The 15,238-nt window shown below is 43.0% G+C and overlaps 1 protein-coding gene across 2 annotated transcripts in view; it reads right to left on the bottom strand.

Annotated features, from left to right (window-relative positions):
- The window catches only part of CPM (carboxypeptidase M), a 54,504-nt gene that overhangs the window by 2,393 nt on the left and 36,873 nt on the right, over window positions 1-15,238 (bottom strand). Inside the window, exons 3-7 of one of the 2 annotated variants that reach the window (XM_084810534.1) lie at window positions 10,391-10,563; window positions 9,294-9,478; window positions 7,866-8,036; window positions 6,717-6,869; window positions 638-786 (exon numbers count right to left, since the gene is read on the bottom strand). In XM_084810534.1, coding sequence (XP_084666660.1) covers window positions 638-786; window positions 6,717-6,869; window positions 7,866-8,036; window positions 9,294-9,478; window positions 10,391-10,563 — 831 coding nt within the window. The remainder of the gene's footprint in view (window positions 1-637; window positions 787-6,716; window positions 6,870-7,865; window positions 8,037-9,293; window positions 9,479-10,390; window positions 10,564-15,238) is intronic. The other variant, XM_084810535.1, reaches the window with a different exon arrangement.

Raw genomic sequence — 15,238 nt, 5'->3', positions numbered from 1 at the left:
GATTTTGGACGTCCCACTGTAGAAATGGTCTAGGGATATATTTTGTGAAATTATATCTATTATAGTTACACTGAGTAGAGTGCTGGCAGCTTAATCCCATAAAACAGGTTTAACCACTGTGGCTCCAGAAGAAGACCTGCCCAGTACAGTAGAAGAGTCCTATTAATTGTCCTGCTACACTGTTGTAATTAGTGAGAGCATAAGAGAAAGACTTCTACAAATATCAGGTAATATTGGAAGGATGGCAAAATACATTATTGATAATTTGAGCTTTGGATGTGAGTTCATTGAAAAAGTTTTGGAAAGTTTCAGAGGCACTATCGTGAAGTAATTCAAACTGCAAGTTTTGTAGAGAAAGGTTTGGGATGTTATATCAGGTCAACAATCATATCCCATCCTACTCGCACATTTTAGGGATACAAAGTGATGTACAAGGATTTTCAGTCTCTTCCCCCCTTGTGCTCTTTTCAGGCAACAATTCCCCCAAAGTTCCCAGGGGCAGTGGAGCTTGCACCAGAAGGAAAAAGGTACCCCACCCCTGTGTATGCACAGAAGCACTTTGTAAACACATGAGATGTATGTATTGTGGCCACATTTACTGGAACTGTAGCTCATAGGGCTGAACAAGACGACTTACATTAAGTGTGTAGACTCCAGGCAGGAGGAGAAGATAGTATTCTCCATTTCTATTGGTTTTGTAAGGGCATATGTGCCTTCTTCCAATAACTTCCACTATTGCACCTGAAATAGGTTCTCCATTCTTATACAAAACACGACCTTTTACACCTATGGGGCAAAAAAGAAGTTAAAATGGAGGAGAAAACATTTCCTTTGCTCTTTAGAATGTGACTGGAAAACCATGCTTGCTGCCAGGGATGTATAGCAATGTAGGTGGGCTTCCTTTGGCATAGCCCATCATAATCTAGTAATGACCCTTTGTCTCCTAAGACTGTTGTTCATGGGTGGGGAACTTCCAGCTGGTGGACCAGATGCAGCCTGCAGACGTCCTCATCGGCCCCCCTCCCAACAGTAATTAGACTTTGAAGAAAACTTTGCTTTGGCACCAGTGGGAAGGGGGGGTGTCACAACAGAGGAGAAAGGAGCTAACTCTCTCCTTCCTGCATGCTGCAACCTCCTGCAAAATCATTCCTCATGCTGCACTGAGGCCTGGAAAATGCCTCTTGTGGAGGGGTCTCTGTGCGTGCACGCCTGCCTCCTTTAGTGTTGACCCGGACCACTTTTTGCAGGGAGTGCCCCCCCCCCCCCCGTATGCTGTTCCCAGAAGGGAATGCAGCACTTGGGATGAAAAAGGTCTGCTGTAGTCGATGTTAGAAACACTTGCTAAAATATTATGTGAACATGCTCCACAAGAAGGATTTGGCTGATTTTTAATTCTTTTTTTGAAGTAAATTAATCTCCAGTTATTCCAAGTAGAATAGTGGATATGTGTTGAGAAATGGGGGAAAACCCAAGAACAAAACCTGACCATCCCCACAGCACATGTACATAGACAGCCTGTGTGGTGTAGTGGGTAGATTGTTGGACTTGGGAGATCCAGGTTCTAGTCCCTACTCAGCCATGAAGCTCATGGGTGACATTGAGCCAGTCACTGACTCTCAACCAACACAGGGTTCTTGTGAGAAAAAAATTGAGAGGAGAACCACTAAGTAAGCCACTTCGGGTTCCATGCAAGGAGGAATTTTGCAATTTTACTGTAGGTCTGCACAGAAACCATGAAAAGCACATACTCTTCTTGCATGGAGGACAAGTGGAAGAATCCTGATGAGTGGAAGGTGTCTGTGTCTAGCTGTACCTGCAGATCAAGATGACTAATAATACTGGGTGGGGTATAAAGCTCATGTTTGTTACTCACCCTTAAAAAAAAGCGAAGGTTGGGTATCAGTGTTTGTAGAGTGAAGTTTGTGGGGAAGGGCAGAGCACTACATAGACCCAAGGACACAATCTAGTTTTAAATTATAAGAACTTGAGAAAAGTTGTTTTTGTGGGAGGAGGAAGTAACCTTACTCTGTACAACGGAATCAGCAAAACGGATGTGCTGTTTATATATGTATGAAACCACTGTCTCACTCTGCTTGTAAGTTCTACCCTTTGCAAGCCAGGGGAGGGCACTGTTGCTTCAGTACACTACACACATACACTGACTGCTGCTGCTGAGTTCACGAGCGCCTGTACAAGAGATGTTGCCAGGCCTGTACCCTTCCTCAGATGTGGTTACCTTACTAAATTCATTGGGGCTACTGAAACTGAGAGCATCTCTACACCAGCCTAAGGGTGTCTCTACACCTCTATGGCACATTCATGACTGGCCACTCACTGAACTGTGCGGGTCCATTACATGACATCATCGTCCAGTCATTATCCCACCATTTCTACCCACCTATCCCGTGTTTTCATCAAACAGAAAAAATGTGGTATTTCCCCAAATATGCGCAAATGGAGCGCCATGACCTCCCTGTCTTATTTCTCCCCTAGCATGAATGAACTGCTGTGTGTTGGTGGCTGTGGGTGGTTATTTTGGGTTGTTGGGGGTGCGGTCATGATGATGAAGACAATGACAATGGGCTATGGGGTGTGTCGCCTTGCTGTGCCTGCACCACTTTGGGTCCTTGCCATTTTTGGCCTGCAGCATTCTGAACAAGGGAGCAGGTCAGCAGAACGGCAAGGTGGCAGAGCAGCGTGCCAGCCTTCCGACCTGCCAGGACACCCCCCCTGCTGTGCATTCCCAGCAAGTAAATAGCTGAGTAAACAGCAGAGATTGTCAAAAAACACTGAACAGGGAGGAGGGGGCCCCAGGGATATTGGTGGAGGGACTGTCTGAATGTCAGTCCCCATCCACCAGGAATGTGCAAGGGGAGGGAAAGGGGCAGGAACCAGGGAGGAGCTGTCGCTACACCCCAAGCACGTGTAATGCTTTTTTGTGGAAAGGTGGCAATGCCTCTGAGCAGCATCACCACCCCCATGAGAAGGAAAGAAGTGAAAAATAACATGACGGGGACAGCCATCTAAAGAGAACGTCCCAGTCCTGCAATTATACTAGATGGGGAAAGAACTGTCACTGATGTGGAATTCTCTGCTTGTGTGATGGAGCCCATTGTCCTGCATTTAAAACTTCCTTCTTTTGTTTTAAATGCAGGATCACAACGGACTCCCTTTACATGTGCTTGCTTTCTCCCTTTCCCTCTCCTCCTCCCTCTTATCTGAGTCTTCCACATGTTTCATTGGTCTAGCTCCTCTTCTTGCCACTTTTCCTTTTTTCATGGAGGCAACACAAGCGGAACACAATGATAGCTCATTATCTGTGATCTATTTAAAAACGGAATACAGGTCATTTAGTGCAGGAGACGCCTTGGAGGTTAACAATGTCATCTAAAGGGCCCGCAAACTTCCGTGAGTGAACCATCTCAATAACAGGATAAAAATTCCGTGTGAAGGAGCCCGGAGTGTCCTAGAACAGTTGTATTTGTTGTTGTTTTGTCTTTTTCCTGAATGAGAACTGGAAAGGCCTCATTAAATGCAAAACTACAAGAAGCTTTCGAGGTAGGAGGTAGTTTTTTTTTTTTTTCAAAAAAAGAGGAAAATCAGCTAGTGGAGAAAGGGTTGAGAACCTCACCCTTTTCCTTTTGCCTTTGATTACAGTTGCAATGCCTGCTTTCCATTCAATTTTTAAAAAGTCAAGGAAAAGTTATACTAAAGTCCTTAACATGTGTTTTGCCCCCAAATTGCTCTGCATTTCAGTATTGCTAATCCTTTGTATAGCTCTTTATAGTATACACTGATGTTTATTTTTACAAGTTAGTCTGAAACTGACCTAGTCCAGGTCACTTCCTGAGCTTCAAGGTAACTGGGGGGGGGGGGGGGCTGGATGTGGAAGATGCAAGTTCAGACTGACATTTATTCTGCTATAAACATATCAAATCCAGAATTAGATATATTTTGAAATTAGATGGGATGGGGTGGTATTAACAGAGTTAATATTTTAAACGTAAGTTAAATTTTTTTTACTTCTGCATTTTTTAGAAACCTAATGGTTGCATATTTGTGGAGAGGGGGCTCTCATCAGAGAGACTCAAAGGAGTTTAAGTGCATCCTAAAGCAAGCAAGATGTTTCTCCTTCAGTTCCTTCCTTTTAGCAGTGAACTTCTGTCAGTTTCATTTCCCCTTCTTCTCTTCTTTTTCTTAGTGCTTCTTCACACGGACACAATTAACCTCCAGGGCGTCTCCTACACTAAATGACCCTTATTGCATTGTTAAATAGATCACAGATAATGAGCTATTAAATTACCCCCCCCCCCCCCGCTTGAATTCTTTCCATGAAAAAGAAAAGGCCGCAAGAAGAGGAGCTACATCAAAGAAACATATGGAAGACTCAGATAAGGGGAAGAAGGAGGGGGGAAGGGGAGGGGGGAAAGGAAGCATGTGTCATTGTGATCCTGCATTTAAAAGGGAAGCAGAAAGTCCCATTTTAAATGGGATTTTAGGCTGGTGTAGAGATGCTAATGGGGTAATTTGATGCCTCATTATCTCCGATCTATTTAAAAATGGAATAAAGGTCATTTAGTGCAAGAGACACCCTGGAGGTTAATGGTGTCATCTAAAGGACCCCCAAACTTCTGTGCGTGAGTAACCTCAATAGCAGGATAAAAGTTCTGTGTGAAGAAGCCCTCAGTGTTGACAGTTTCACCTGAATGTCAGTGGGCCTTAAGAAGCATTGCTAATAACAAGGCAGCAGGAGATGAAGGTATCCCAGATGAACTGTTTAAAATCTTGCAAGATGATGCTGTCAAGGTGATGCATGCCATATGCCAGCAAATTTGGAAAACACAAGAATGGCCAATAGATTGGAAAAAATCAACTTATATCCCCATACCAAAAAAGGGAAGCACCAAAGAATGTTCAAACTATGAACAGTAGCACTTATTTCACATGCCAGTAAGGTAATGCTCAAGATCTTGCAAGGTAGGCTCCAGCAATTCATGGAATGAGAATTGCCAGATGTACAAGCTGGGTTTAGAAAAGGCAGAGGAACTAGAGACCAAATTGCTAATATCCACTGAAGGCAGGAAGTTTCAGAAAAAAAAATCTATTTCTGTTTTATTGACTATTCTAAAGCCTTTGACTGTGTGGATTATAACAAATTGTGGCAAGTTCTTGGTGGGATGGGGATACCAAGTCATCTTGTCTGCCTCCTGAGAAATCTGTATAACGACCAAGTAGCAACGGTAAGAACAGACCATGGAACAACGGACTGGTTTAAGATCGGGAAAGGAGTACGGCAGGGTTGTATACTCTCACCCTACCTATTCCACCTGTACGCAGAACACATCATGCGATGTGCTGGGCTTGATGAAACCAAGGCTGGAGTTAAAATCACTGGAAGAAACATTAACAATCTCAGATATGCAGATGATACCACTTTGATGGCTGAAAGCGAGGAGGAGCTGAGGAACCTCATGATGAAGGTGAAAGAAGAAAGTGCAAAAGCTGGGTTGCAGTTAAACCTCAAAAAAACCAAGATTATGGCAACCAGCTTGATTGATAACTGGCAAACAGAGGGAGAAAACGTGGAGGCAGTGACAGACTTTGTCTTTCTAGGCACAAAGATTACTGCAGACGCTGACTGCAGCCAGGAAATCAGAAGATGTTTACTTCTTGGGAGGAGAGCAATGACAAATCTTGATAAAATAGTGAAGAGCAGAAACATCACACTGACAACAAAGGTCCGCATAGTTAAAGAAATGGTATTCCCCGTAGTAACCTATGGCTGCGAGAGCTGGACCATAAGGAAGGCTGAGCGAAGGAAGGTAGATGCTTTTGAACTGTGGTGCTGGAGGAAAATTCTGAGAGTGCCTTGGACTGCAAGAAGATCAAACCAGTCCATCCTCCAGGAAATAAAGCCAGGCTGCTCACTTGAGGGAATGATCTTAAAGGCAAAACTGAAGTCCTTTGGCCACATCATGAGAAGACAGGATACCCTGGAGAAGATGCTGATGCTAGGGAAAGTGGAAGGCAAAAGGAAGAGGGGCCGACCAAGGGCAAGATGGATGGATGATATTTTGGAGGTGACGGACTAAACCTTGGGGGAGCTGGGGGCGGCGGCGACGGTTGACAGGAAGCTCTGGCGTGGGCTGGTCCATGAAGTCACGAAGAGTCGGAAGCAACTGAACAAATAAACAACAATCTTGGGAATCACAAACTTCATTGCTCCTAACTCCCAGGATATAGGGTGCACAACTTGTTCTGGATGGGGCTCCATTCTCCTTGAAGGAGCAGGTTCATAGCTTAGGGGTTCTCCTGGAGCCATCACTGTCACCTGAGGCTCAGGTGGCCTCAGTGCCATGGAGTGCCTTCTACCAGCTTTGGCTGGTGGTCCAGCTATCTGGACAGGGATAACCTGGTTTCAGTAATCTATGCTCCGGTAACCTCCAAGTTAGATCACTGCAGTGCACTCTACATGAGGCTGCCCTTGAAGACTGTTCAGAAACTGCAGCATTTACCATAGTAAATGGAGCTCTAAAATGTTTGCATGAAGATCTATTACCATCAGGTTGAATAAAAACCAAGAACACACTAGTTTTATAGCAAAGGGAAATTTCTTGTAGAAGCAACACTCACTGGACATATTCTATTAATTGTCCTTTCACCAATTTATTCCGCAATAAAGTCTGATACACTATAATTCAGTAGAGTCGACTTACCTAGATGAACTTGTTTAATATATTCAATCAAAGCAACTTTATTGTCATTCCAGAAGGATGGAAGCTCATCTTTTGGTGGATATTTACAACAGGATAATTCCAAAGTAATTTCAAAGCACTGTCCCCAGATGTAGTTATAATCCTGCATCCCACCTAAAGTAAATGTTTTGTTATATAGATGTCATGCCACCAAGAAAGAAGCAAACATTTTAAGTACTCTCCTGTAATTCCTTCCTCAGTTGCCTTATGCACTGATCTTGGGCCTAATGTCTCCTGGTGCTGGCTTAGCCTGTGAGCAAGCACTTCCAGTGCAAATATAATGGCCCAGAAATTTGCCTGCAGGAAAGTCAGTAGTGCATCAACCAATCCTGCAACCACCACCACTGTGTTCTGTCATTGCCACCTAGGCCTGCTAACCATTATGTTCCACTGCTGCTGCTGGCTGTTTCTCCAGGGTCTGTGCCAAAGCACGGTTATTCAATTGTGTTATATGCAGTAATCTACACCCATCAGCATAGTAGCATCAGTTTAAAACTTAGACACCCACAGGAGCTGTTATATGGATATTCTCAAAATTCTCCACGGTTTGTCCACTCCACTGAAACAAAATTAGGAGTTATGGTTCTGGAAAATGTGTTCATCTTTAAGACACGACAATGCTTTTATTCTCATTTGGCAACTCTGGAGAAGATGAACTGACTATGGGAAAGCTGGAAAATGAGGACTTCGGTAACCAAGAAGTGGGAGGTGGGGAGAGAACTGCACGAGCAGGACCACATGCAGAGAATATGAGCTAATGAGCTATTGGTTAGGGCACTGCTGCATCTAAACAGCATATTGCTGAGCGAGCAGAGGGTTGTGTTTTGAGTGTCAAAACTCAGATGAACTCAGAAGCCTTCTGCGCAAAAATCCATTCCTGATTACCCCAAGCTTTCTTCATTTCAGCAGCCTAATTTCAGGGGGCAAGGGAAGAGTCATTTTGTTCTGCTGTTATTAAATGACTGGGAGCCAGAAAACCTTGCTGATCTACTGCAAATCACCCAGAGTTCTACCAGTATATCCCAAACTTCCTTCTGTCCACCCCTGCCTTAGAATATACAAAGATGCAGAAGTGATTAGGAGCTGCAGAGAAAGAAGAGGCATTCTTACCTTCCAGCTTGTACCATTCATACCCATTTGTAATGCCATCTGGAAATTCATCTGCATAGTCACATGAAGTCCTCTTAGACATTGTGGCATGGTTTCTAGCATATGTGCTTGCAAGGTACACAAAAACATCATCATCCAGAGTTTTGCTAAGGTGAGATGAAGTAATTGTAACTGTAGAAAGAAGGTGATCACAGTAGAAATCTAATTAACATTTGGGGGCAGGTGTAGACACATATATTACAAATAATACATGCAGCTTGCATTATACACACATAGGTAAGTTCTTGGGTTCCATTAGAAATCCTTCCCAGTTCAAGGACGGGCTGTAATCCTATGGTCCCTGAGAAGGCATCCTGGGGCCACAGGTGTTTTCATATCTCCCCTTCTGAGGGCAGAGAGAGAGGTCCACCCTCGGAGCGGGAGACCCAACCTTGCAGGCCTCCTTCATGCAGCTTCCCATATTTTTAAAGTTATATTACCAGCTGCCATAACAAATCCCCCCTCCATCAGTCCCAAAACTGTTGAGCTGTGTGAAGGGAAAAGTACCACAGCTCTGCATTCTATGGACCGTGTGCTTGATTTGTTGTCTGTAGGAGTGTTTGCTGCTATTATAAGGTAGACTTCATTCTGGGAACTCCAGATACATTTTCAGGATGAAGACGTATGTATGTATGTCATTTTGTATGACATACAAAATGTCAGCTTTCTTCCTGTTTTGAAAGTACTTTATTTTTATACCCCTGGTGCTAAGGGAGTGAGACAATGACTTGGTGAGACCTAAGTGTGTAGGTAAGTAGATTTTTGATTTGATTTTAATTACTTAAGTACATTTCTATACCACCCATTAGCTGAAGTTCTCTAGGTGGTTTACAAGACCAAACTTAAAACAGTAAGATACAATAATATTTAAAAGTGTGTGTGTGCGCGCGCGTATATCTATAATTGTATGAGGCCAAATTTATATGGAGTACACAACATGGTGTCAGTGGGCACCTTTCTTGGCATACGATGAGGTACCCTACCCTTCCAAATTTCCCCCAAAAACTTAACAAATTTTTGTCCTGGAAGCTGGGATTCAAAGAGAACCTTCTGTGAATAGGTTTCTGTTGGCACTGAAAATTGTGGGTAAGGTGTTGTTTAATGGGGTTCAGATCTACCTCTGCCTTGTACAACACTGAGTACAAGATAGTACAGAGAAGGTTACTTCTCTGTGCCTAGCCACACCTCCCATGGAACCCATTTTGTGGTGGTGCCCAGGACAGTTTATCAAATTGCCAAATGTGCCCATGGGCCCAAACAGGCTGCTTACCCCTGCTTTATATTATAGATAGGGTTGTGGATCTATCTTAACATGTATACCGTGTAACATGTGCTATTAGTTGTCAATACAGTTAGTGTTCGTATGCTCAAATACAAGCATTAGCTTACCTGAATTGCCATTATCAAAAGGATAGCTTGCAACCAGTGACCCACCATGCAGATTAGCAGAAAGGACAAACGTCTCCTTTTTCATCCAATCCATTACTGCTTGAGTCTCTGGCTGCACTATGGCATTATTGCTGACAAAGGCATCAGGAAAATTCCTGTTCAGATCTTGCTTATTAGCATTGTACCTTAGCAGGATAAAATTAATATTGCTTAGGGTTTAATCTGAAACATTTTTTTTCAAACAAACAGGTTTAGGATGGAAGTTTTGGATTGTAATCTGATGATTTAGGGACCATGCCTCTTCTAATAGGACCCTAGCATACGGTTGGGAACATAGGAACCTGCCTTATACTGAGTCAGACCGTTGGTCCATCTAGCCCAGTACTGTCGACACTGACTGGCAGCAGCTCTCCAGGGTTTCAGGCAGGATTCCTTCCTAGCCCTATCTGGAGATGCCTGGAATGGAATCTGGGACCTTCTGCATGCAAAGCAGCTGCTTTACCACAGAACCTCAGCCCCTCCCTCCCTGTTGGCTGTTCAAAAATGGTTTAAGCTGTCTATGATGTTCCTTGTTCTTCAAGTATACCAATTTCTCTTAATCTGGACAATGTAACAGGTGCTTTGAATACTGGGGTTCATTTATTTAAATAACAAGATATAACAAATAAAATAGCAGCAGCAATAAAACCTTCGTTAAAAGCACAGAATGCTAAAATTAACCAAATACGGACTGGAATAAATAGGTCTTTAAAATCCATGTTTTTAAAACACGTGGGAGGAATTTCCCCCCAAGAAAGCTTGCAGACAGGGAGAGGAAGTTATGCTGGAGTGGAGGTGGGACACAACCAACCAAGGAGAGAGAGTGATGGAGAAACAAGACTGATGCAGCTGATTGGACCAGAGATTCACACAAGCTGCATAGGAGAAGTACCTAACAGGCCAAATCCTAGAAAGACCATGATTCAAGGTTCCCTGTGGTTTAAACTCTTAGCAGGCAGGAAGAGAAGCTAAAACCCAGTTTCTCTAGGTGGATGTAATGTGGAGTTTAAGAGTACACTGAAAGAACTCCACCCCATCCTCCCCTATATTCGTCCTACCTGCCTTTGGGGGGGAAACAGCCAAACTGTTTTGTTGCTTCAAATCCATCAGGGTTCATTGAAGGCATGATGTGTAACCGGGTGCTGTTAATGAGCCTTGTAATGACTGGATCATGCTGATCATGGGACACCAAAAAGTCTATCAAATGGAGCAGCAACTCCCGTCCGACTGCCTGTGTGAAAAAGAGCAGGTTGGCTGTTTGTAAATGAAATTAATAATAAGAAAGCACATATCTTGGTTGGCTTGAGCTGCAAAGATAATACATGATGCAGATCTAATCCAAAGCATTCCGCATTTAAAACAAGCAAACAAAATATGATGATCGACATTGCTTTGTTCTCAATATTTTCTCCCCCCAAATCCAAACACAGAGAAAAAAAGATGACAGTACCTTTCTGATGGTTTTAACACAATTGTGCCAGTGAATGCTTTTGAGCATTTGAGGAGCTTATTCACACTGAAAACCAGCTCCAGGCAAAATGTCCACTGTTCCAATAACACCATCCATGTGGAAAAGTGAATGAGGTGGTCCACAGACACAAGGTACAGTTACATGGCAGAGACTGGACCCACAACTGATTGCAAATACAACTGCAGTTGTATTTGTGATCAGGCTAGTTCACACACGTTACATTCGCCACACAATCACGGGTACACATGATCTGTCAACAGACAACCTAAACACATTAGATTAGATCTAGACTTAATCGTGCTTAGAGGAGACCTGCTGATATGAAATAGGACAAGTTAGTCATGACTAAGTCCCATTGATTTCAGCAACTCTACTTTAAACCCATTGAATGGAAATAGTTTCCATGGTATAACCCAGCCCTTTAATTCAGCAGTAGCTCGCAGCAAGGACTGCATGCCTGAGAATGAGATGTTAGATTTGTACAATTACTATCTATAACGGGTGCATAAACGTTGGCCTGCACGCCACGTGCGGCTTCCTGAGGCCTTCACTGTGGCCCTCCATGGATGCTCTGATCCCTCCCCCTGCAGCTACTGCTGAATTCCCATTGTACTGCTGCGGATTGCTAGCCTTCTCTCCACTCCCTCCCCCTGCAGTTCTCACAGAGATTGCTCTTTCCCCACTGCTACTAGCAGCAAGGAAAGAGTGATCTCTATCAGGATTGCTGGGATGTATGCATGCATGCATGTCTGTATGTGCCCCCCGAACTACCATAACCCTTGGGGCCAAAAAGGTTGTGCACTCCTGATCTATAACAGCGTAGCTTTGTCCACACTTGGGGACTTCACTAGTACATTTTATAACATGCCACAAAGTACCCTGGGCCTTCTCTTATCTTCTATTAGGTCTACATTGCATGAATTGTTTTGTTACAATCCACAGTACACAGTTGTCTTGCATGATGTTCCATTCAGTACCAAGTATTCTGCAAGCTTGGAATACTGTAGACATCCTACAAGTTCATCCCTTTAGCTGCTGCCATATGCAAACTGGCTTCTGGGTTATAAGAAGATCGTGTATTTTTCCTCTGATGGGACCGGAAGAATTCTGTAAAATATATAGCTCTTCTTCATGCAAAATTGGTGACATCAGCATACAACAGACCATGCTGACCTTTAATGAAATTGGATGCATATTACCACTTCAAAAATGAACATAGCAGCTCTGTTAATGCCTCCCTGTATTAGAGGACTCTCTTGACAGAAACCTGATGGAAGAACTGGGGTGATTACAGACAGCAGTTTCCACACATATCTTCAGTCGATGTATGGCAGGATGAGCAGAAGACTGATCTAGATCTACTGATGGATTGTTGGGGATTGTTCTGTAATTGATTTACAGAAGACTGGCAGGGGTTTCCCCTGCCCCAATTATTCTGCTGAAATTAAGAATGCTTGAGGTAACCAGGAGTGGATTTTTGTGAGTGCAAGGACTGTGAGCTACATTTCATTCTGGTACTCAAGAATTCCTGAGCTCAGGAATTCTAAGTGTACTTCCTCTGCACCAGGCAAATCTTGGGGCTCTAGTAAAAAAAAAAGAGTAGATCCTGGAAGCCTAAATCTGCCCATCCCTCAGGTACAGTAAAATTATCTTTGCCACGTGGCAGGATAAGAAGACAACCAGCTCACCAAGTATATATATGCACACTGTGAGGAAGTTGCCATTTATGTTTGCCTTTCCCAAGTTTGTAAGCAAGCTACATTAGGTCAAGCAAGAGAAGCAGATGGAAGCAAAAACAAGACAGAGAGGAAAATCCTATGAAGTGAGTGCTCAGGACACAGGGATTCAGGACAGATAAATGGAAGTACTTCACACAGTGCATAGTTAAACTATGGAATTCACAAGATCTAGTGATGGCCACCAATTTGGATGGCTTTAAAAGGGAATATGGCAAATTCATAGAGGATAAGGCTATCAATGGCTGCTAGTCCTCATTGCTATATGCTACCTCCTGTATCAGAGGCAGTATGCCTAAGTATACCAGTTCCTGGGGAACATGACCAGGAGGGCGCTATTGCACTCACATCCTGCTTGCAGGTTTCCTGTGGGCATTTGGTCGGCCATGGTGTGGACAGAATGCTGGACTAGATGGATCTTTGGTCTGATCCAGCATGGCTCTTCTTATGTTCTTAAAATGTTAAGTAGGGGGTGAGGGTGGAGAATGGTTTTAAAAAGTACAAATCAGCCTTTTTAGTGACACTTGCGAAGTGCCTTGTTCTGTTTATTTTAGGGTGCAGCAGAAACTGCCTTCTATTTCTATTACCATGTTGTTCCTAGTCTTTCTTCCCCTGATTACTGAGCTATGGTGTGGTGGTCACTAAAGATAGAACCCTGTCAGACTAGGGAAGCAGCCCTCAGGAACATCATAGTATTGTATATAGGTCAATATGTGTTTACATGCATTTTAATAGTTTTAAGTAGGATTTGAAAAAGTTCATAAAGTGATCTTGTAAAAATAGTTTCTTGGTGTGGAGATTGGCTTCAAGTGGAGATCGGCTTACCCACTTTTAGAGGTCACCGCTGACCTACACCAGCCTTCCCCAACCTGATGCCCTCCAGATGTGGCAGACTACAACTCCCATCACCCCAGCCAAAACAATGGCTGGGAATGATAGGAGTTATAGTCTAACACATCTGGAGGGTGCCAAGTTGAGGAAGGCTACCCTACCCCTTGCATCTGGTCACATTCCACAGTGTACAAAAATAGAAAGGATGTTTGAAAAGCCAGTGTGGTATAGTGGTTAGAGTGCTGGACTGGGTCTTGGGAGATATGGGTTTTAGTCCCTACTTGACCATGAAGCTCACTGAGTGACTTGGGCCAGTCACTGATTCTCAGCCTAACCTACCTCATAAGGTTGTTATGAGGATAAAATGGAGAGGAGGGAGGCCATGTAAGTTGCCTTGGGTTCCTTGCAAGAGGAAACAAGGTGGGATATAAACGTAATGATAAATAATAAATGTTTTAGCTTTTTCCTACTATGAGGTCTTTGTGACATTTTTCCTAGGCAATGGCATGTAAACAGTAGTTCATATTTAACACTTAGGTCACTGGCTGTTAACAAGTAAATATGAGTAGTTGGGAGACTATTATTCCCTTCACAATAATGTCTGCTAAATGTAAGCAATTGTTGTACTGTTGGCCCTATCATCCTCTCACTTCAGCTGAGTAACTGATAACATGTCCATTCAAACACAAATGGTAAAGCATAGGATATAATTCCTGTATCAGTCCTAGTTGTTCCATAGCACCAATCCTATGCCAAACTGCAACTGCAATGAAATCGAGAGCATCACCATCCTATTATTTGAGCACCAAAAGTGTACTAGGGCTCTGTACATGAATAATATAAACAGGTCTCTCTACCTGCAGGGCTCACAAGTTGTTAACAATGAGACAAAAGGAGACTTGGAGGGAGAATTAAAACTTTGTACTTGCTAGTGAGATGGAAAGTGATAAAATAAAACCTATACAACAGTTAACCTACCAGTAAGAAAACTGTCAAAGGAACCAGAACCTGATCAAGAGAGAAATGCAAGAAAGAAGACATGCGCTCTTAAAGAGGACAAAGTCAAGTGTCTGTTTCTTTATAAATAATCACCCTTCAGCATAAACTCCCAAGGCAACATACAATTAAAAGCGTAAAACTATATGATAAAAACTAAACAGTAAAACAACATAAAACAGCAGCAACTAACAATTAAACATAAAAGACTGAAACATAAAACAGCAATTAAAATAATTATTCAACATGCTGAAATGCCTGGGAAAATGATAAGGAACAAGCTTACATATAAGGGGCCATGAAAGAGAGAAAGTATAGAATTGAGAATAGCACAAGGGCATGGAGGTTTGCTAAGAAAAGAGATCAAGGAGAATAGAGAGAAATCAGTGAAGCTAAGTAAGATGGGGAAAAACCATAATGGGACTTTAAAATCACAAGAAGATGTTTAAGCTTAATATGGGGCAACAGAAGTGGCATGTGAAGAGAAATACTGAGAGGTGTAACATGATTAAAGTGCAAAGTTTGACATAATAATCTGACATGCAAGCAGAAATAGCTGCAAGACGATTGGAAATATCAGTAAAAGGAAAGGATGGGTACATCAAAATAGAATTTGGTGTAATCATCGTTAACACTCTGCATGGCATAATGCAGACGTCATAAGAGAATGTATAAAATGTGATCCAATAAAACTGTGGTGAAGCTATTGGCTCTGCAGTGCACCTTATCTATGATCAGGACACAGTGCTCAGGATACAATGTGGTATGGTGCTCTGTGAGGTGGGGGGATGAAGAGTGGATGGTCTTGCCATGGGTGGATGATGGGCCCCTTGCTCCCTTCCACCCCTCTAAGTCTAAGTGGCGGGGAAATC

Source organism: Heloderma suspectum, chromosome 7 (assembly GCF_057233095.1).
Source record: "Heloderma suspectum isolate Gila_16-S chromosome 7, 16-S_ref, whole genome shotgun sequence".
NCBI lineage: Eukaryota > Metazoa > Chordata > Lepidosauria > Squamata > Helodermatidae > Heloderma > Heloderma suspectum.
This window is presented reverse-complemented; position numbering and strand designations above follow the sequence as displayed.